This window comes from Camponotus floridanus, unplaced genomic scaffold (assembly GCF_003227725.1).
Source record: "Camponotus floridanus strain SB8 unplaced genomic scaffold, Cflo_v7.5 scaffold3, whole genome shotgun sequence".
Lineage (NCBI taxonomy): Eukaryota > Metazoa > Arthropoda > Insecta > Hymenoptera > Formicidae > Camponotus > Camponotus floridanus.
Window position 1 is genome coordinate 1,314,550 of NW_020229436.1, and position 18,807 is coordinate 1,333,356.

Here is an 18,807-nt window from a genome sequence, read left to right on the forward strand (position 1 = left end):
TCTTAACCCGTCCCGGATCTCTATATAAACTTGTTTTATTTCAAATCGTTCGATACATGGACAATATAATTGTAAGGTAAATTTGTTAATTCGAAATTCTCATCAATTGAAAAAGGAAAGGAGATTAAATAGATTTAATAAATTGTCAATTGCAAAGCACCATTTATAGCAATCTTAAACAATTGGTTAGAACTTTTCATTAGTTACGCAAGTTTCTGTGAAACAGACACTGTTTTTAATGTGTGTCATGTTATTTGGAGTGATCGATTGACTTGTATCAGTTCATCGTGATAAGTCGAACGCTTCGCTCGTTCATCCGATATCATAGTATGCACGCATCGAATGCGGCAGCGAAATTAACAATAAACGTGTCACGCGTGACGCGTATCAAACGTGGCTATTGCTGCTAAATGCCAGTTACACGTGTCACCGATATCGCAAAATTTCACTGAAAACGATCCGAGCAAAACATGATCCATCCGCAGTTTCATGCAGCTTTCAATGCCATAAAATCTGTTTTTCTTAAACTATAAAGTAACAGCACAATACGAGTCGTATTTTTCTAAAAAATAAAAGATGATGTGAGAAAAATGTTTGACATAAAATCCAGTTGCTTTTTGTGACCTTATAAGAGAAGATTTAAAACTCTTATATAAATTAATGATATACATTATACACGAAAATACGAGAGGAAGATATTTTTAAAGTAAATGTATACTTTTTCTTCCCTTTTATTAACAAAAATTGTTTGTTGACAGGATATCGCCTGAGAGTCGAACGAGACGCGAACCAGATTAGAATGGTTCGAGGGTGAAATCGCTGAAAAGACGTTCGTCAGTATGTTGCGGATATTGATAGTGGTGACGTGCATCAAGATATCGACGCTCGCCAGTGCACAGTCGAAAGGGACTACTTCCTTCGAAGATGCGAATAGCGACGAACCTGATCACCCAAGTGAGTACATGAATATTCTACAGAATTATCGTTCCACTCATAAGCCCGTAATGAGTAAGTGTAAAATTAGCTCGCTACGCGATAACCAAGTAATTTATTGTTTGACTTGTGTCAACGCGCTCGGTGTCGCGCAAACCAATTATTTAGAATAAACATACTTAGCGCAGTTTGACCGAGTTTCGAGCTACTTGGTCTGACTGAGTAATGGTCGGGTGGATATTGACAAATACAAGTCTGCTAACTAGTATCTAGTTACAACTCCCAGCTTAGCTCTGCTGCGCTCGTTGAAAAAACACGGATGGTTTAATATCATAGCGAATGGATTCATGAATCGGAGCAATCGCGGATAAATACAAACATTCCCGATTTGTCGGGAAAGCGAAAGCACACTTCCGCCTCGTTCGATTTGGTAAACGAATGTAATGCATGTCTCCCCTCCGGCATAAATAGATAAACACATATGTAGAGTGGGTTATGGATATGGAGAATGCGCCAGGGAAACAATTTGTTGAAATAACCGTGGGATCGTACGAGGCTGCTCCTTCCTTTCGCCTTTGCTCGTGTTGTGCAAATCGGCCGTTCGCGCAAACTACTCGCGCAAATTGCCGCGGAACTTTTTCCTGAATTTATTCGCCTACCGTTTATCGGGGGGGTGGGTATCAAGATTAACGTTGAAAGCCGATGAAGAAGAAGCGGGGAAGCAGCGGAAAGGAAGAAAGGGTGGATTCGCGCGCCAACTTTGACGATCAAGTTCCTCGAAACATATTGAGATCGCAATTACCGGTCGGTCCGCAGCGAGAGATTCGATGGCGAAAGTTGGGAAGATCGTGCAGCGAGAGAGACCCCCGGTCCCTTGAAAATTTCTATGCTTTACTCTCGCAGAGTTTTATCGAGAAGTTTGATGATCCCGACGACATACGAGTGACGTCCTCCTTTGGGAGGATGAAGGGAGGGAGGGGGAGGGTGGAATAACTTTACGTCCCTCGCTTTATGCCGCGCGTTCTCCAGAATACGCAGCTCTATCAATTTGCTTTGAGTCCTATGAATTTTTACGGATTTTTTTTTCATTTTTATCGACGTTATCAACCGACTCTTTATATCCTGTTTGGTTATCCACTTTGACCCGCATCCGCCATTTTATGTCTTCGAGCGTATTTTGCCCGGAGAAAGGAAACACGGTCTGCTTGTTATTTTGATTGTGTTTGGTGTATTTTTTGTAAATATTAAATATCGTTTCGAAGAGGCGTTTCTCTGTTTCACATATTCGCATGAATGTTTAATCGAGCTCTTTCGAGTTGAAAATATTAGAGTTCTTTAATAAAGTTCATAAAATAATTAGCCAGAACGAGAAGGCAACACCGACCGAATTATGGGATGTCGCATGTCGACTGGTTGGTAGTTTATACGGGAAAAACTCGGCGCACTTTATAAGTTCTCCGCACGGGGCCAAATTAATTAGATATGTATGAATAACCTGAGCGTCGGCCGGGAACATATAATTAATGCAGCCCACCGGGTTAGGTGAGAAATTAATTATAATATGGAAATTGGGGTTGTCCCGTATCTCTCCCCCTCTCTTTTTCTCACTTTCGCTCTCGCGTTCACTCTCTTCTTTTCCACCTCGGCATAAAACTCCGACCACGTGAGCTTTGCGCAGTAAAAGATTTCTCGACGCAGATGCACGTGCGAAACGTGCAGATGCAACCACGCACGTGTCTCGTGTAACGGCACATATGTGACGCGCAGTGCTTTCTTGCCGAATATATACAGGGTGTATCTTAAAAAGCTCTCCCATTAAGCAAATAGCGTTATTCCTGATTAAAAACTGAGTCGAAAAGTCCTGAACCATTTTTTTTTCCAAGATTCATTAAATAATTAATCAGATTTAAGTATTAAAAAGATTTCTGAAAAGATGAATTGTTTAAAAATTAACACAAAACAGTTTATTTTTTTGCTTTTATCCAAATCTTCATATGTTAATAACGAGGAAGTTTGTCTTTTTATTGGCGCGGCTTTACTCATTAATTATTGTTTTATTAAGCATTAGGAAAAAAATGGTTCAGGACTTTTCGACTCGGTTTTTAATCAGGAATAACGCTATTTGCTTAGTGGGAGCTTTTTAAGATACACCCTGTATATCTTGCCGTGAGAAGAAAATCTTTCTTATGTATGAGAAAACCATCAACTCTCTTTGGAAAAAATTTATCATTGCGCGTGACTCTTCACAAGTGTCAGTGGAGAATCTTATGCAGTTGTATGCAATCTTTTTTCTCGAAATTAATTTTATGCTTGGCTCTTCTATTGCGCTAAATGTATATTGATGTGACGTTAAAATTCGCATTTTCAGAAATATCGTTCTATTTTCCCTCTATATTTCATGCTTGCGAGATGAAAAATTGCATAAATATAAAAATTCAATTAAAAATATAAAAATATAAAAATTTAATTCCAGTATGCGCATAATTCTAAATTGAAGTGAAAACAGAATCGGGAATCGATAACGTAAGGATCCCACGTAATTGTACATTGTTCAAATAGCTATAGATAGATATCGCAGTTAAACGAAATCTAAGATCTCGTAGCACTTCTATGCTCTTACTTTTTCTATTACTTTGCAGATACGAACTTTGCGTTAGTGAATTTGGCGAATTTTGTACATTCTTGGGGAAGTGTTTGCTCTGCTACAAGCATTACGTGCTTTCTGTTTGTACAACATCGCGTTGGGTAGGTCAGTAACGGCGAGTGGGTCGATTCGCATTCCAGTTCCATGTCTGCACGTACGCTTTACACGATGACTTTCATCTCGAGTATGCTACTAAACGGGAAATTCGTGCAATATGCAAGAAAGTTATTCTCGCAAAGCATGTCAAAGTATAATATAATAAATTTGTATTGTACATTTTTATTAATTATTACAATCAATTTGCACTTGAGACAAAAAGAATGTAAGTCTAAGAATCAGAAATCACGGACGATTTTTAAGATTAAATATATATAAAAAATGACAAATTCACAAATGATTAATCTTTTTATAAAATTTGTTATATTGGTTACAACAATGTAACTGTTACTACCTTTTTCTTGTCAGATACGTTAATAAGTATGTATGCTTACATGTTTTTCGAATAACATGTTACATTGGCTACTTGAAAGAAAGCATGAAGTAATAACGATATCGAGAATGAATACAAGAATCGATACTGTATTAAACTGGGGATGGAAAAGAAGTTTTTGACCGCAATCGGTTTAGCTCGTCGGTTAACTACTGAGGTTAACGATAACCTTGTTCCACGATCGAGCCCACAGGACTTACTCTCACCAACAAGAAGCGAGTTTCGGGCGAAACAATTCCTCGAGACTACCTCGCCGAAGTTACAGTTTAACGATAATCTCGTTGACGAGAGTTCGGCATCCCTTATAGCGTTGAGCTTGACGATTTTTAAGGTTTGAAACCACAAGGCACAAGAGTGCGAAATCCTGAGCTCGTTAAAAAGTTCTCAGGTAGCTCATCGCGATTCGCGAACTTCGTTGTCCTCCTTGAAATATTTCATGATGATCTCGGAACCGTTAGTCTTTTAGTGTTTTTGGAAGAAAGAGAAAGAGAGAAAGAGAGAAAGAGAGAGAGAGAGAGAATGATAATTAGGTTTCTCATGTACATTTTTGAAGCTTCATGATTTGATGCTATGTTGCTACTTTATGTTATGGTTCAAAATAAAAGCATTAATAATTTGTGGTTTGATAAAATTGTAACATAATAAATTAACATACACAGTAAAAGATAAAATGTTAATTTTAACATTCTTTACATGTCCCAGAAAGTTCACTCTAAATTTTAAGTTAAAATAACTCATTCGTCGTATGTTACTTATTGACAAACTAAAAATGTTAAATAATTGACACAATACTTTACATTTATTTTTGTTATTGTGACTTTGAGTGTAATGTAAAAATAATATACAAATTAATTAAAAATTGTTGTAGGACATTAACATATAATAGTAATTATTTTAACTTCAATTATTTGTAATAGAAGCATTTGATTTTAGTAAATTGGATTATTTTGTACGTCAAAGTTCAAGATTATTTGAAGATTTACTTTAACTTTTTTTAGAATGTTAAACTGACTTTGACATGTTGTTTAAAATGGTTATGTTAAAAATACTCAAAATAATATTTCATTTCTAAGAGACATGTACAAAGTGTTAAGTTATGAAATTGATATAAATGTAACACATGAAAATGTTATAAAACTAATAACATATAAAAATATAATGTATATCATATATATATATATATATATATATATATATATATATATAATATATATCAATTTTACATTAAAGTATTAATCAAAACGTGGTGCACAAGAAAATTTTAATATAGGGACGCACAATTTTTTACTGTGTACACACAATGCAGTTTCTAAACTAAAATTATTAAGCAAAGTTTTGGAATGAAATAACGAACAAGGCTTTCTCTTTATTTTGCTTTTAGACGACAGACCATTTGCGCCTTGCAATTTGAATTTTTTTCTCTCTTAAACGCGAGGAGAGAATAGTTTTGTTCTAGAAGCTAGGTGAATTTTATAACGCAGCGATACGAGATCTCATTTTCATAGTTTGACTCTCGGGTGCGGAACTTACTCGATTAAGAGCTCGGTGCTCAGAGTTGCAAAAATGCATCGCATCGTTCGGTTCGCAAATCGAGGTCGCCGCGGTCAACGGGTGTCTCTCGCTCGTTAACGAGTTCGCGAGTTTGCCAAAGTCCCGTCTTGGGTACCCCCGACAACGAGTTGGGGATTCCGCTTAACTCGTTGCTTTGGTAAACTCAAGGACACTTTGTTAAGCTTAATCTCCTTTCACGGTTATTGGGTTCTGCTCTTTACAAACAAAGAGATGCGAGTCTGTTGAAGGGGGACTTAAATCCTTCGGGGCTAGATGTACCGGCGGTCATATTGCACAGAACCTCGCTGGAAAACTCGTTTCGCTTTTCATCAGTTTTGCATATTTCGCGCGAAATAAACTTCATTGCATTATACGACAATGGGGAGATCAATAGTGGGAGAAAAAGGAGGCGTTTTTGCAGAAAACTAAGAGGTGCATTCGCGCTTATTACTGAGTGGGCGAGTTTTCATGCGGACTCGTTTGAATAGACCTGCCGGAGGTATAAAAGCAGATATAACGGTGCTTTGTTTTCCTATACAATTAATTGTTGATATTCTATTCGAGACCAAACTTAATGTAATGAATAAATCTTGAGAAAATACGCGATTAAGAAAGCGAATCTTTAAATATTCTTTGAAAAACGCACTTTTGTGAAAAAAGATTTTAATACTTTTTACGTCATTGTTAAGGCGCATCTTGGGAACGCGACATGCATAACCATTTTGTTACGCTCTGACAACCGGTAGCACGGTCTTAACGATTATCATCGTTTTAATAAAATTTTGCTTCATCAGCATCTCATAAAAAGCGGTTAAGGAAGAAGTTTCTACCATGGCGGTGACACAAAAGAGCTAACTTGATAAAAAGGGCCTTTGTAAAGCCCAGCAGATGATGCCGGTGGTTAACATAGTACTTTACTTAGGATCTAAAACTCACATTTGCTTATGGTTTTGAAATAATACATTAAAATTACAAGTTTTTTTTTTTCAAAGCGTTATATTAACGAGAATATGAAGAAAAATTTGAATTTTCATAACTTTTTCCATTCGAGAATTAACCGTCATTTATCCTTTCGGCATTAATTATTATTTTGAATTCGCTTTTCATTGCATTGAGTGACAATCAATCATGCTTCTTTTTGTCACGAGCTTGATTGGATTTAAATAGAGAACGATTCAATTTATCCAATGTACCGTTTTTTCGTGAAATCGGGAATACACTAGATATTGCACTATACTGTCGATATTTAACAATGCGGTGCCTTAAATAATGCAGTGTAATGTTAAAAATATTATGTTTTGCATGGTTGGCAAAACTATTATCTTATATCTTATTATTATTTTGATTTTTTTTCTTTTATAAAGTAATACATTCATTGTTCTTTTTTTCAATGCTTTTATTCTTTAGAGTCGCAAAATAAATATGGAAGCCAATTTTTGCTCAATTGTTCACTTTTTCCTTTATTTTGCACAATATTGCATACAGTCGATATAGCAACGTGCGAATATAATATATGGAAATATCAAAAGTATTCAATATTTTTGCGGTTGCCAGTTGTCCTGTTTAAAATGCATGCTCGGAAAGCGTGCACTGGTAAAAACAAATGTGCCAAATGCATAAAAAATGTCGAAAAATGGTGGAGTTTATACTGACAAAAAATACAACACGCTAAAAGAGTATCGTGTACCTAAAAATATCAAAAAATTTTCATTTTACAGATGTTACAGAAGAAACATCAATCCACTGCATAATATGTTTTTGTGTGTTTTGTACTACGATAAATATTCTATATATATTTTGCATGATATGGTATATGATTTCAATATATTTCGAGTTGCGAATCTCCGGCTCGTTCAGTGCCACTCGACGTCGGACACGAAAATCTCGCGGATTAAAACCGGCGCGGACAGAGAGAGGGACGATAAAAGAGCGGTTCATCTATGTAGGTGCCGCAATTTGGGTCGAGGTGACGGGGTCCCGCGCGATAAATGCATGACCCTTTAAGTGGTCGCCTTGGTGGCGGCACGAGAAGGGTTCTCTTCCCGCGGAGAGAGTCTGCTAGTGAAATACGGCGAAAAAATTGTCCCCACGAGGGCGCCGAGCGAGCACGATTTAGATAAAAATTTCCGACGTTTGTCACGCTCTCCCCTAATTAAAGGCGCCGGTATTAATGGCGGCCGTTTCTCCCCCAACTTTCATCCCTCGCGGCGGCCGATCGATCCGTTTAACCATTCGAGTTTCTTTCCGGTTCGGCGTGGCTCACTATCTATGTGTTGTTCGGCAAGTTCCGGCTCACCGGAAACACAGCAGGCACATCGTTGTCGTCGTTGTCGTGGTCGTTCCGCCTCCCGGACTCTTGCAACTTCGTCAGCAGTTGCGCGCGAGCAGTATCCTCTTATCCTCCCCCGCGCGCGTGAAATTAAACTTTTTACTTTCGCGCGGCGAGTAATCGAACGAGAAAGAAGTCTGGAAAAAAGACGGTCGTCGATGCACCGAGGCTGTAAATTCGTTAGCATAATGAAGCGAACGGCGCGGATGTGCAGCGATATACTTCGTTAATGATGTTGCTAATTCTACTGTTAGAGTATAGCTCGTGTGTATATTGACAAAAACAAATAATTACCGTACACAAGGGCATATATTAACGATATTTGGCTTTGTCCCTGCTTTGTGCTCATCATAAACGGATGTGGAGCCCGGTAATAAGGATTTGTTAGGATATTTATTAATTATGATAATAATGACAAGAGTTAAGTAAATATTTTTTGTCTAATAATAAATATTTAAATTAATATTTGACTTAAATATTTTAATTATAGATATTCGGAGATATATATTAATCATCATCGGAAGATTATATATCGAAAATTAAAATCGATTTTTTAATAATAAAAAAATTAAATTTTTCTGTCTTTACAATATTTTTCAAATGAAATATTTCAGTAATCAATTTTTAAATTAGTATTTATATTAAAATAAATTTTATCTAACAGTAATAAAAAATTTTCATCTACAATATTAGCAATTTTGATATTTGATTTTAAAAAGGTATTTCATTTGCGATCGTTTGTAATTTTATTTTTGAAACTTTATGCCTCTATATCATTTTTAAGTAAAAATTTTCAAATATACATAAAAGTCAAAGAAATCGTAACTAAAAAAACGACAACTTTTGGCAACTAGATGTATTTTCGAACAAATATACAAGGAAAAATTGTATGCGAAATAAAAGAAGCAAAATAAATAATTAAGGTGAATTTTATTGATTGAAATTTTTGCGAGTGGAGTGTAATTTATCAATAATAATTGTCCAGTTTGTAACTTTATCAGCGATTCCGCATACATCTCTTACTCGCTACATTTGCGTAGGAAATTAAACTTTTCTACTTGAATGGCGAATTGGAAATGGCGGTTGAAACTGCCGCATAAAAAGACATTTAGTCCACCGGCTGTACATTTGCAGTTCAGCTAAGCAAAAAGGCCGCGCCAATTTAATTCGGAAGATTACGGCCAATTTAACATTGATACCCGAGAGGCTTCGCCGCTAAAAAAGTTATACCGAATCGAAATCCTCTCTCTCCCTCTCTATCCGATAATAAATTCTCGTTCTGCCATCGACATAGCCATCGAATCTGCTAACTTTTACATTTTCTTGCGACACTCTATATTTCTCATAACGGAGTATATATTCAGACTGTAGATATCTAGGTGAGTCGAGAAGTAAGGAGACTTTCGTCATTTTTCACACTATAGGTTGCTAACGTTCTTCGTACCATATGGGCTATAAATTTCCCGTATTTTATATAGTGGGGACACAAAAGCAAGAAACGGTTCTCAGAATAAAAAGTTCGCATTTAAAGCGCGTTAAAAAGGAAGGATATTAAATTGAAAAATGAGCTATATCGCTTTCTTTTATATTTTAAACAAAAACAAAAAAAAATTATTTTCCGTTCCTGTCTACAAAAAATTAATTTTCGAGTGAAATTACCTTGTAGATAGGACTAATTACGATGTTCTAATTTAATCTACGCGGTAAATTCTTGCAACGACGAGTCGTGTCATCGGGATGACGGGGCGCTCAAACGTTGGGAAAAAGTTGCGGATCTTAAAACGCGCGTAAATTAGTTCACTGCGGAAAGCTGCATTAGCGGTGGGATTTGCAAACCGCGATAATTTATTTAAAGTCGCGAGGCGCGGAAATTTGCGAGCTCGCACGCACACGCGAGGGTTCTCCTAGTTACGCAAACTGGCGCAAGTTTTAGGGCGAGTTCGCTTTAAACGATGTTACGCGTGTTTCCGCATGATATTATCAGCCTTAGCCATCGCTGAGGTAGCATCTAATGAAATTCGCAGTGTCGCAAGGCACACACTTGCCATTAGTTTTCGTCATAAGCGGCCTTCGCACCGCGCACACATACGCACAAACACACACAAAGACACAGAATGACTTACACTCGAAGAGCTGCGCTCGAAACAACAATCAGGCGTCTCTAATGAATGTTTAAACTTAGCTTGTCAAACAGATGAGCAGAGAATTGCGTTTCAGTAATACAATCTATCGAATCTAAACAATCTCTCCGATCTGCACAGTTTTAGTTGCATCTCTATTTATTGTGTGTCTGCACTTTTATTTAAAAAACCCTGTTTTTTATTTAAACTTGTTAATTTTGTGATATTAGTGACATTAAAAAATAAGACTGAAAGATAGATTTTTGAATTTTCGTAAGATTGCATCGTCTAATTACTTTCTTCTCCTATTAAACTTTTGATTCAATTATACGTATTATTATTTATAAACATCTTATCGAATATCTAAGTTTCACTATTAATATACATCAATATACGAAGAAAACTTTGGAAGACTTACAAAAAAGTTGCCAGCGTAAAATATATAAGGAACGAATAAATATTATATATAATAATAAAATTAGATTAAATATTGTGAAGTAAAAATTTTAAGCGGAGTCTGAAATCTGTCACAATATGGATTTTGTGCAAAGAAAAATTACTTCTCTTACCGATGTGCAAACTACCCGACAACAGTCATTATACATTGCGAGGATTATAATAATTATCTTGTTAAACTTTTTTTATCATAGAAAAGTATTTCGGAATACAAATTACTCCTATGAAATTGACCTCTCAATGTACACACTCATCTTGAAATAAGCGATTTATTTACAGTAATAAACTTTTGAAAACACGAGACTCATTTAACAAAATTTTGTTATACTATGATTGAGTTTCGTAGAGTTCGCAGCATGTTATGTTGGCAATCTAATGCAACTCGACTATTAGCTGAATGCCAGACGCAGCTGGTGAACTCGGGAATCGCTTCCAGTGTCGGGCAAATATTCAGAGCTCAAAACTCGAACGTGATGGACTTAGCGTGACGAGAATTAAATACTATACACATCGCATAATAATCACCGTCTCGCTTTTAATTGCGGCAAATATGAGGAATTTAATATCGAAACATTTGAACGTTGGAGGAATCGCGGGAATAAATACAAATGTTTACGTAACAAGAGCAATTTTATTGCAGTTTGAAAACAAAAGATTTGCAATCGGGGGTGAGAGGGGACGCATATAAAATTTACATTTCTCGGGAGAAGTGATTTTTTTCGCGCGTTTATAGCCATTAAAATTGTCATCGTTCTCTCGACTCCGCGCAGCGCGCGATCAATCCTGCCCTTTCTGCTTTTCCCCGTACGATATTCTCTTTACAATTCCACTCTACTCTGCCGTATCCGGGACACAGCGAAACCGCCGTCAGGACCGTTGGTGCCCAACGGCGGCACTTCAGCGCTTCCAACAGTTCCGGCTGGACCGACAACTTGCGCTGCGGTTTATGAATTACGAGCCGTGATCCGCACAAAGCAATGAACTAGAGAGAGTGAGAACGAAAGAACGAGAGAGACAGAGAGAGGGGGGGGGGGAAAGAGAGGACTATATGTGAGGGTGCGATGACGCACTGTCGTCGTCAAAGGGTCATAGGCTAACTCGTAATTAATCGAGTTCCGCCCGCGAGCTGGTTTTCTATCGCTGTACTTTGTGCCCTGTGTTTTCCAAACTGGCTGGCGCCACCGCCAACCAGCTTTTAATTGATACGTCCTGCTCGTTAGAGCCGTTGCGTTCCATCTTTCTCTTTCTCTCTCTCACTTTTCCCTTCTCCCTTCTGCTTCTGTTATCATAAAAATGTGCTGGTGGCAGAAGAACTTCTGTGCAAGCGAAATGCAACTCGGTCAATCAGCCACAATGATTTCTTTTACCGAAGAAATGAATTTTCTAAATAAGCTCTGAAATATGTACATTTAATAATTACATATTAAATATATTAAAGGGATAATGTCTAATTTTAATTTCTGTATCAATCGTGTGCGTGATCACAACTGAGATTTATATACTTATATTTTCTTAACGAGAAACCTTTGCAAATAAACGTATCAATAAATGTCATTATTACCTGGAAGATGTTGCATTAAAATATGTATGATGAGAGGAAGGATACTAATTTTTCTCAATAATTACATTTTATATTTACAATGAAGCAGCGTTATTTTAATCGCGCGATCTCCTCCCCCGCACTATTCTAAATGTAAGGAACAGGAATTTAAGTAATTAAACGGCGAGTTAAATCTTTCCCGCAGAGAAATCGGATTTAAATTACTCGCACGGACGCATTCGAATTACTCGCGCCGAATATTTCCCGATAATTACCTTTTCGTAAGGAACGCCGACCCCGCCATCCGGACAGGAGTACGCTGGATGATAAAGAGAATTTCCAGCGGAACTCGGACCGCACTTCTTTGTAATCCGTCTCAAAGGTGATCGGGGAAAACTTTACACAGCGTATATCTCTGGCCGGGGGAAGTAGTGTAAGTCGACCGATGGCTCGCCTCGAGGCGTCCGAAAGTTTTAATTAATCGGAGGCACGGGCCTCGAGGTATTTTTATTAATTTTCTCTCCGTTCGCCTTCTCTCTTTCTCCCTCCTCTTCTCTCTTTCCGGCATCAGCGCCATTCCGGACAACTCGGCCGAGTCAGCTCCGACTCTCTTCAGAGGATAATTGCGCCCAAGTTTTAACGGTGCGCGCGCGCAAAATCCGGGCGAGATTACGATTATCTCGAGTAAACTTTCTACGTATCACGAGATACGCGAGCGACGCATTTCGCGAGAGAACGGAAAAAGAGGACCGCGTTTGCCCGAAGTACGTTGCGATAATTCCGTAAATTATGGGACGGCGTACGAGCGACGTACTTAACTGGTCTTTCTTGCCAAATTATCGCGCTTTACCACTGGACGAGGTAAATTTAAGTAAAGTACATTTGTAAAGAAATTCGCATTTCGAATTATAATATAATTAAATCGCAAGTAACGATCTATAATGAGTTTATTCTGACGGGGTAAACTTGACGACTGATGTATGAGTTCCAGGGTAAGTCGAAACTCCTGTTGTAATATGCGATAATAATACAGGATGCGGTTACGGTATCGACGCGATAGTAACAAATAACTCTTGAGCTCTGAATATTAACGCGTGCAATATATTCGGGTTAAATTGTGGAGTGAGATGGATGACGAGGGCGATAAGAGCGCGATGCATTCTGACCATTCTGACTAGGATCTTCGACCAAGATGGGATTACGTTGCATCGACGAACATCGCGCTGTTAGATTCGCGAATGGCGATCATTAAGATACCCGGAAAACACGTTTGTAATGTTACTGCGATGTGACATTAATAACGGTGATAAATTTGGAGCCCGCGTGTCGGGGTTAGAGTCTGTGACTACCAGCCGAGCTGAATAATACGATGTTCCACGCACATTTAATTATTCGTGTCAAGTGCGACTGCCCTCTATTTTCTAATTTATGGACAAAATGAAACGAAATGTAAAATTTATTTATTCGAATAATCCAGCATGGCGCTATTTTTATTTATCAAAAAGAGACAGGTTTTTGTAAAACGCATTTAACTTTTTTTTAAATATTTTCGTGCATGTTTTATCTTATCTCATAAATATTTCTGCAATATTTGAGAATGTTTTGCATAAATGCTTATATGTACGTGCAAATCTTGTATATTAATAAATGGAAAAATAATTTAGATTCAAATTTGAATAGAAATATGAATATTATGTATAAATACTATACAATTTTTGTAGGGACTTTTCTATATGATTATGACTTGAAAAAAATGTGAGCGAATTTTCAGCTCGATTCGTTTTTTAGTTTCGACCTTTCATATCCTTTCTATAATTAAATGTGAATTACTGAAATTGTAAATGAAGCATCGCTATGTAAATAGAAATTGAAGAAGATATTTGCGGTGCTCTCATAAATAGTAACTAATTGAAAGCAATCTAAAAACGGATAACGTGGGATAATTTTGTCGGGCGAGTCAATCTCCATATCTTCTCGCGTCGTGGGTATCGATCCGACAAATACGGGGCGGGTAATGCACCGGCGTATATACGCTGCATATGCAAATGAAACTCGCACGTCTTGGGATTTGATGTAATGCATGCATGGATTATCGGGGAAAGATCGTATCAAGTATTCGAAACTGCAAAAGCATCGGTATTTTTCTGTTAAAAATTCATAAACTCTCAGAGGTGCCGCCTCTCTCAGAAACAATCAGCGAACATATGGATAACTAAATGTGCTTATTTTCGCGTAAAGAACCAACCCAAATTAATCCATCAGCGAGGTAGTTTTTAAGGATAATCATTTTATTGCGGAATATATTATATCACGGCGCCATGTTTCAATTAGCTGAAGAGTTGGTACTCGATACCGATAATGCTATAAATGCTGGTGACATTTAGGATTCATTATCGTCGTTGGCGGGATAAAAAGTGCGACGTTGCAGCGTAATCGCGAAAATCTAAATGAGATTGTACTCGTATAATTCTCGTCAACTGACTTTGATGTTCGCGAGAGATCATCGGTCGGAAATTCCGCGTATATCGCGAGAGGATCCCAAAACGTGTTCATCCCGATGTAACGTATTTTCCGCTATAATGACGCTCGAGTAATAAAGCCACTTTAATAATGCGCCCATTAATATCGTTATTTTTATTATATTATCGCACTCTGATTCTCTCTCTCCCTCCCCCCTTCCCCCGACTCGCGATATTCCGCTCTGGAACGATATGTTCCGTCGATTCTTTTTTTTTCTTTTTTTTTTTGAAAAATTCATGGGTCTGGCTAATTGCGCGTTGGGCGGGTTTATTCGTCCTATTTCGCTGCGTACGTTTCGAGCGTTTCACATAATAATTTGCCGCGATGCGGTCCCTCTCCCCATCCCTCCTTCACGAACGCGGCACTCGATGCAATTAGCCGTACTGCTAATTACGGCGTTTCTTTGTTTTTGCTTTGTTTCGATTCGTTTTTCGGCAGAACTCATTTCCCGGTCGCAGTGTATGCCAGCTGGATGATGGTAGAAAAATATGGATAAAATATGACGCGCTGTCATCCCGTCTATTTAGTAGCTCGTTATTTTCTCTCCTTTATCACCGTAATAACGGACATATTTGTTTATTGACGATAAAAAATTAAATATATCCTATGTCAAAGGAAATTTTAATGCGGAGTGAAATATTTATTTTAATACGCGTATGATAATTATCTCATTATCATTTTCGAATAACACATTCCACTTCCCTCGTTCTAATTTGGAAAGCACTGTGATGATGTGAGATACTCGAACATGCGCCTATAAACCATCTGTGAGATAACCGAGCCCTGCTATCATGCCCCATTTATCCGCTCGTCCCTGCACTATTCCTTTTAACTTATATATTCGAGAGAACAGCGATTTTTCGAAGCTTTTAATTAGTTTCTGGGCTCATTAATTCTAAATCGCTGCACACCGATAATTTCGCGTAAAAAGGTCTGTTTCGCACAAATGTTAATCTAAGCGTTACCGATGTCATTAATACGATAATAATATTGCGTAATGTTTGTGTGAATAATGGGAAAATTTTGCATTAAATATACAGGTAGTATAATATATTAAATACTTTGCTCGTAAATTAATAAATAAATGTTATTTATGTTATAATAATATTTATGTTATAAATAAATATTAACTATAATGTATTAAATATAACATTATATTAAATATATAATATATTAGATTAAATATAAGTATAATATATTAAATACTTTGCTCGTGAATTAATAAATAAATGTAGCATAATATATTAAATATATTTTGCTCGTGCATTTAAGAACATTTGTTCTTTTTTTTTTCAAAATATTAAATCGTAATTAATCTGACATAAAAAATTTCTTAATATACATATACAAGCTGGGATATATTTACAAATCATTTTACCGATATTTTTTGAAAGTAACGAACGTCACATGCTTGAAAGTGTAATTGAATACTTTTTGTAAAATATTTTAAATTTATAAACATATTCGAACAAATTTCAATTGTTCGAATAAATTTTTAAACGTATGGATTACATACGGGTGTATTTATACGCGAGCGCACCCATTGGAAACGAGCTGGACGCATCGAAACGGACTCTCAATCCGATGGATGCATTTAGTGCATCGCCCTGGATGACATGAAAAGGCGAAACCGATTTCATTCGCCGAATGCCTCTTGGCTCGTAAATTCCGAATCCCCGATGTGAATAAATCACGAGCCTCGGATACCGTATGACGAGAGTTTGACTCTCGCTGATCGTCATTTCTCGCGAGATTGACATGGGAGCGCAAAGTGTTAAGCATCAAGTTAAACCGAGGAATGAAATATTCAAAGCAAACGTGTGTCCGAAGATTGCAAATTATTGAAAAGATTATTGAATATTACAATTAATAATAAAATATATAAACAAATAGAATCATTTTTATTAAAATCCTTTTTAATAATATCCTTTAATGAATTATTCGCTCTTTGGACATTGAATATTACAACTATAATATATAAAATATATAAACGAATAGAATCCTTTAATAATATATGCTTCAATAAATTATTCATTTTGGACATTGAAAGATTTAAATATAAAATGTCATGTCGGATGTATTTTGCAATATTGACATGGGGAAATAAAACAGAAGCTGTGCTCGGCTAATTAAGATTGTGATGAATTATGCGAATGTGTCACGCAGCAAAGTTTCTATTTAATTCTAACAAGATTGATCGATATAGCTGGTGTATGATAAATTTCATTCCGAACGTTTTCTCACGAGCGCCGGTCATTATTTATCGCGACAGATTAAAGAGACATGGCTAAAATGCTAAGGATAAAACGGGAGGCGGAAAATGAACAAAAACCATGACGGTGCCGCACTTAAGACCGCTCAAGCTATTAGGACTTGAAAGTGTTGCACGGATCTCGGGAGTGGATAAAATAAACAGAACAGGAAGAGCGCTTTTCGAACGGTCCATTATAGCTATATGTACAATATTTTACGCCGGCCTGCCCGATCGACCGTGTGAAAAATCGCCTTCCCCGAGTAAACCTTCGTTTACCGCGTCGCGATATATTTCCCAGGACGACGACGACGCCATTTCCGAGCACTCACTGGTAACCGGCGCGCTCGGAAAGATATTGGTGCGCCGTAAAACGCGATGTTAATTGCCAGCAACGCCGGAAAACGCCGGAAGGCGAGTTTCTCGAGGATCGAGATCGTCACGACGGCGTCGCTTTATCGAAGAAACAGAAGAGTAGGGAGGGCGAGAGTAAACAACTATTTGAGGAATCGCTTTTGGCGCGAGAATGGTAGAGGGAATCCCCTTCGGGTTGGTTCCGCGCATCTTGAAAGCCGCCATAATGCCGCATTATTATTCCATTAAGAGACTGCGCGGCGACGCTTTCGCTCATAACTCGACAAAGATGATTGAAGAGAGCCGAGGAGAAAAGTTAAATCCAAACTTTTGTTCTTTTATGTCGAAATTTAATTTATGTGAAAGAATATAGAAGAGTGTTCGACGACCTTTCCAGCTCGAAAGATCGGAAAATACACTACTGTATACATTATCTATCTTTTTCTCTTTTTGAGATTCAGATAACTTTGAATATTTATAATTGGATTAATCTTGAAAGAATATTTAAAGATATATATGCGATTTACTTCGGTCATTATATTCAATGCTTTTTACGAGCAAAATAAATTTGAAAAATTTATCTCTCCTTAACTAATTTTTTATTCGGTTTTTCAAATTGACGGTGGGGCCTCGGATAAATGATCGAGAATTCTGTGTCCCTCGGCCTCCCTTTACCGCGCGCGATGGATCAATTAATTATAGGACTGACAATGACGAAGCTCGAAGGAGAGTTCTTTTTGAAAATATACTCCGTCAACAATTCGCTCGGTGATTTATGATTTCCGGATTTCTCATGCGAACTGTGAATCCGCGTCCGGAGACGGATTCAGCATCCGGAAAAGCGGCCGAGTGTCGGCGGTGGCGCGAGGACGGCCATGGAAATGGGATAATTTTTCGGGCGCGCCCGAATTCGACCCGGTAATAAGGACATCAATCAGTCGCGCCTAATAAAGCAGCGGGGTCGATGATAAATGGCGCAATAGAGGCGGCTTACGTTTTGCGTGGAATCAAATTGAGAACGAGATTTCCCTCTCTCTTTTTTTCTGTGCCTCTCTCTCTCTCTCTCTTTCTTTTTCCCCAACAATCTTAAAGTTACGTTCGACGGGATATTGTGCAAACAGCTCGACACGTAATTCGCAAAATTAAAGAAACGAAGGGAGAGAGAGGGAGGAAGGCAGGCTGCAGTGGAACGAACGGTTGGAACGTGAAAAAGGAAAGGATTTACGTTACAGTGGATGAAAGGGTGGCCGTGTATATATAGATTTACCATGCCGGTACTGAATAATGCAGTCTCTGACGTGATCTTTGCCATTTTCTCGGATACAATTTCTCTCGGAAAGCTCAAGTCCCGCGAGACGGAGAAAAAAAAAGGGAGAGAGAGAGAGAGAGAAAGATGCCCGACCCCACCTCAATTACATCGATTCCTTTCTGTTTGCTCTTTATAACCAATCTCTCTCGAGTATATGCTCCTTTTCCTTTCGCGGTCACCTCGAGAACGAGACCGGAAAAGAATACGAGAAGGAGAGGAGAAAATGGGCGAGCTTAGAGTGAAGGATCTCGGCACCATTTCTCACAAATCGACGACCAGAAATGAGATTCGGCAGCGGCGACTTTTTTTT

At 37.7% G+C, this 18,807-nt stretch overlaps 1 protein-coding gene across 3 annotated transcripts in view; it reads left to right on the forward strand.

The window, feature by feature from the left end:
• LOC105257340 (nephrin) overlaps window positions 1-18,807 on the forward strand; it is a 243,633-nt gene that overhangs the window by 43,910 nt on the left and 180,916 nt on the right. For all 3 annotated transcript variants that reach the window (XM_011267899.2, XM_025409989.1, XM_011267898.2), the window contains exon 2: window positions 759-954. In XM_011267899.2, the coding sequence (XP_011266201.1) occupies window positions 840-954 (115 nt within the window). In that variant the 5' untranslated portion in view covers window positions 759-839. The remainder of the gene's footprint in view (window positions 1-758; window positions 955-18,807) is intronic.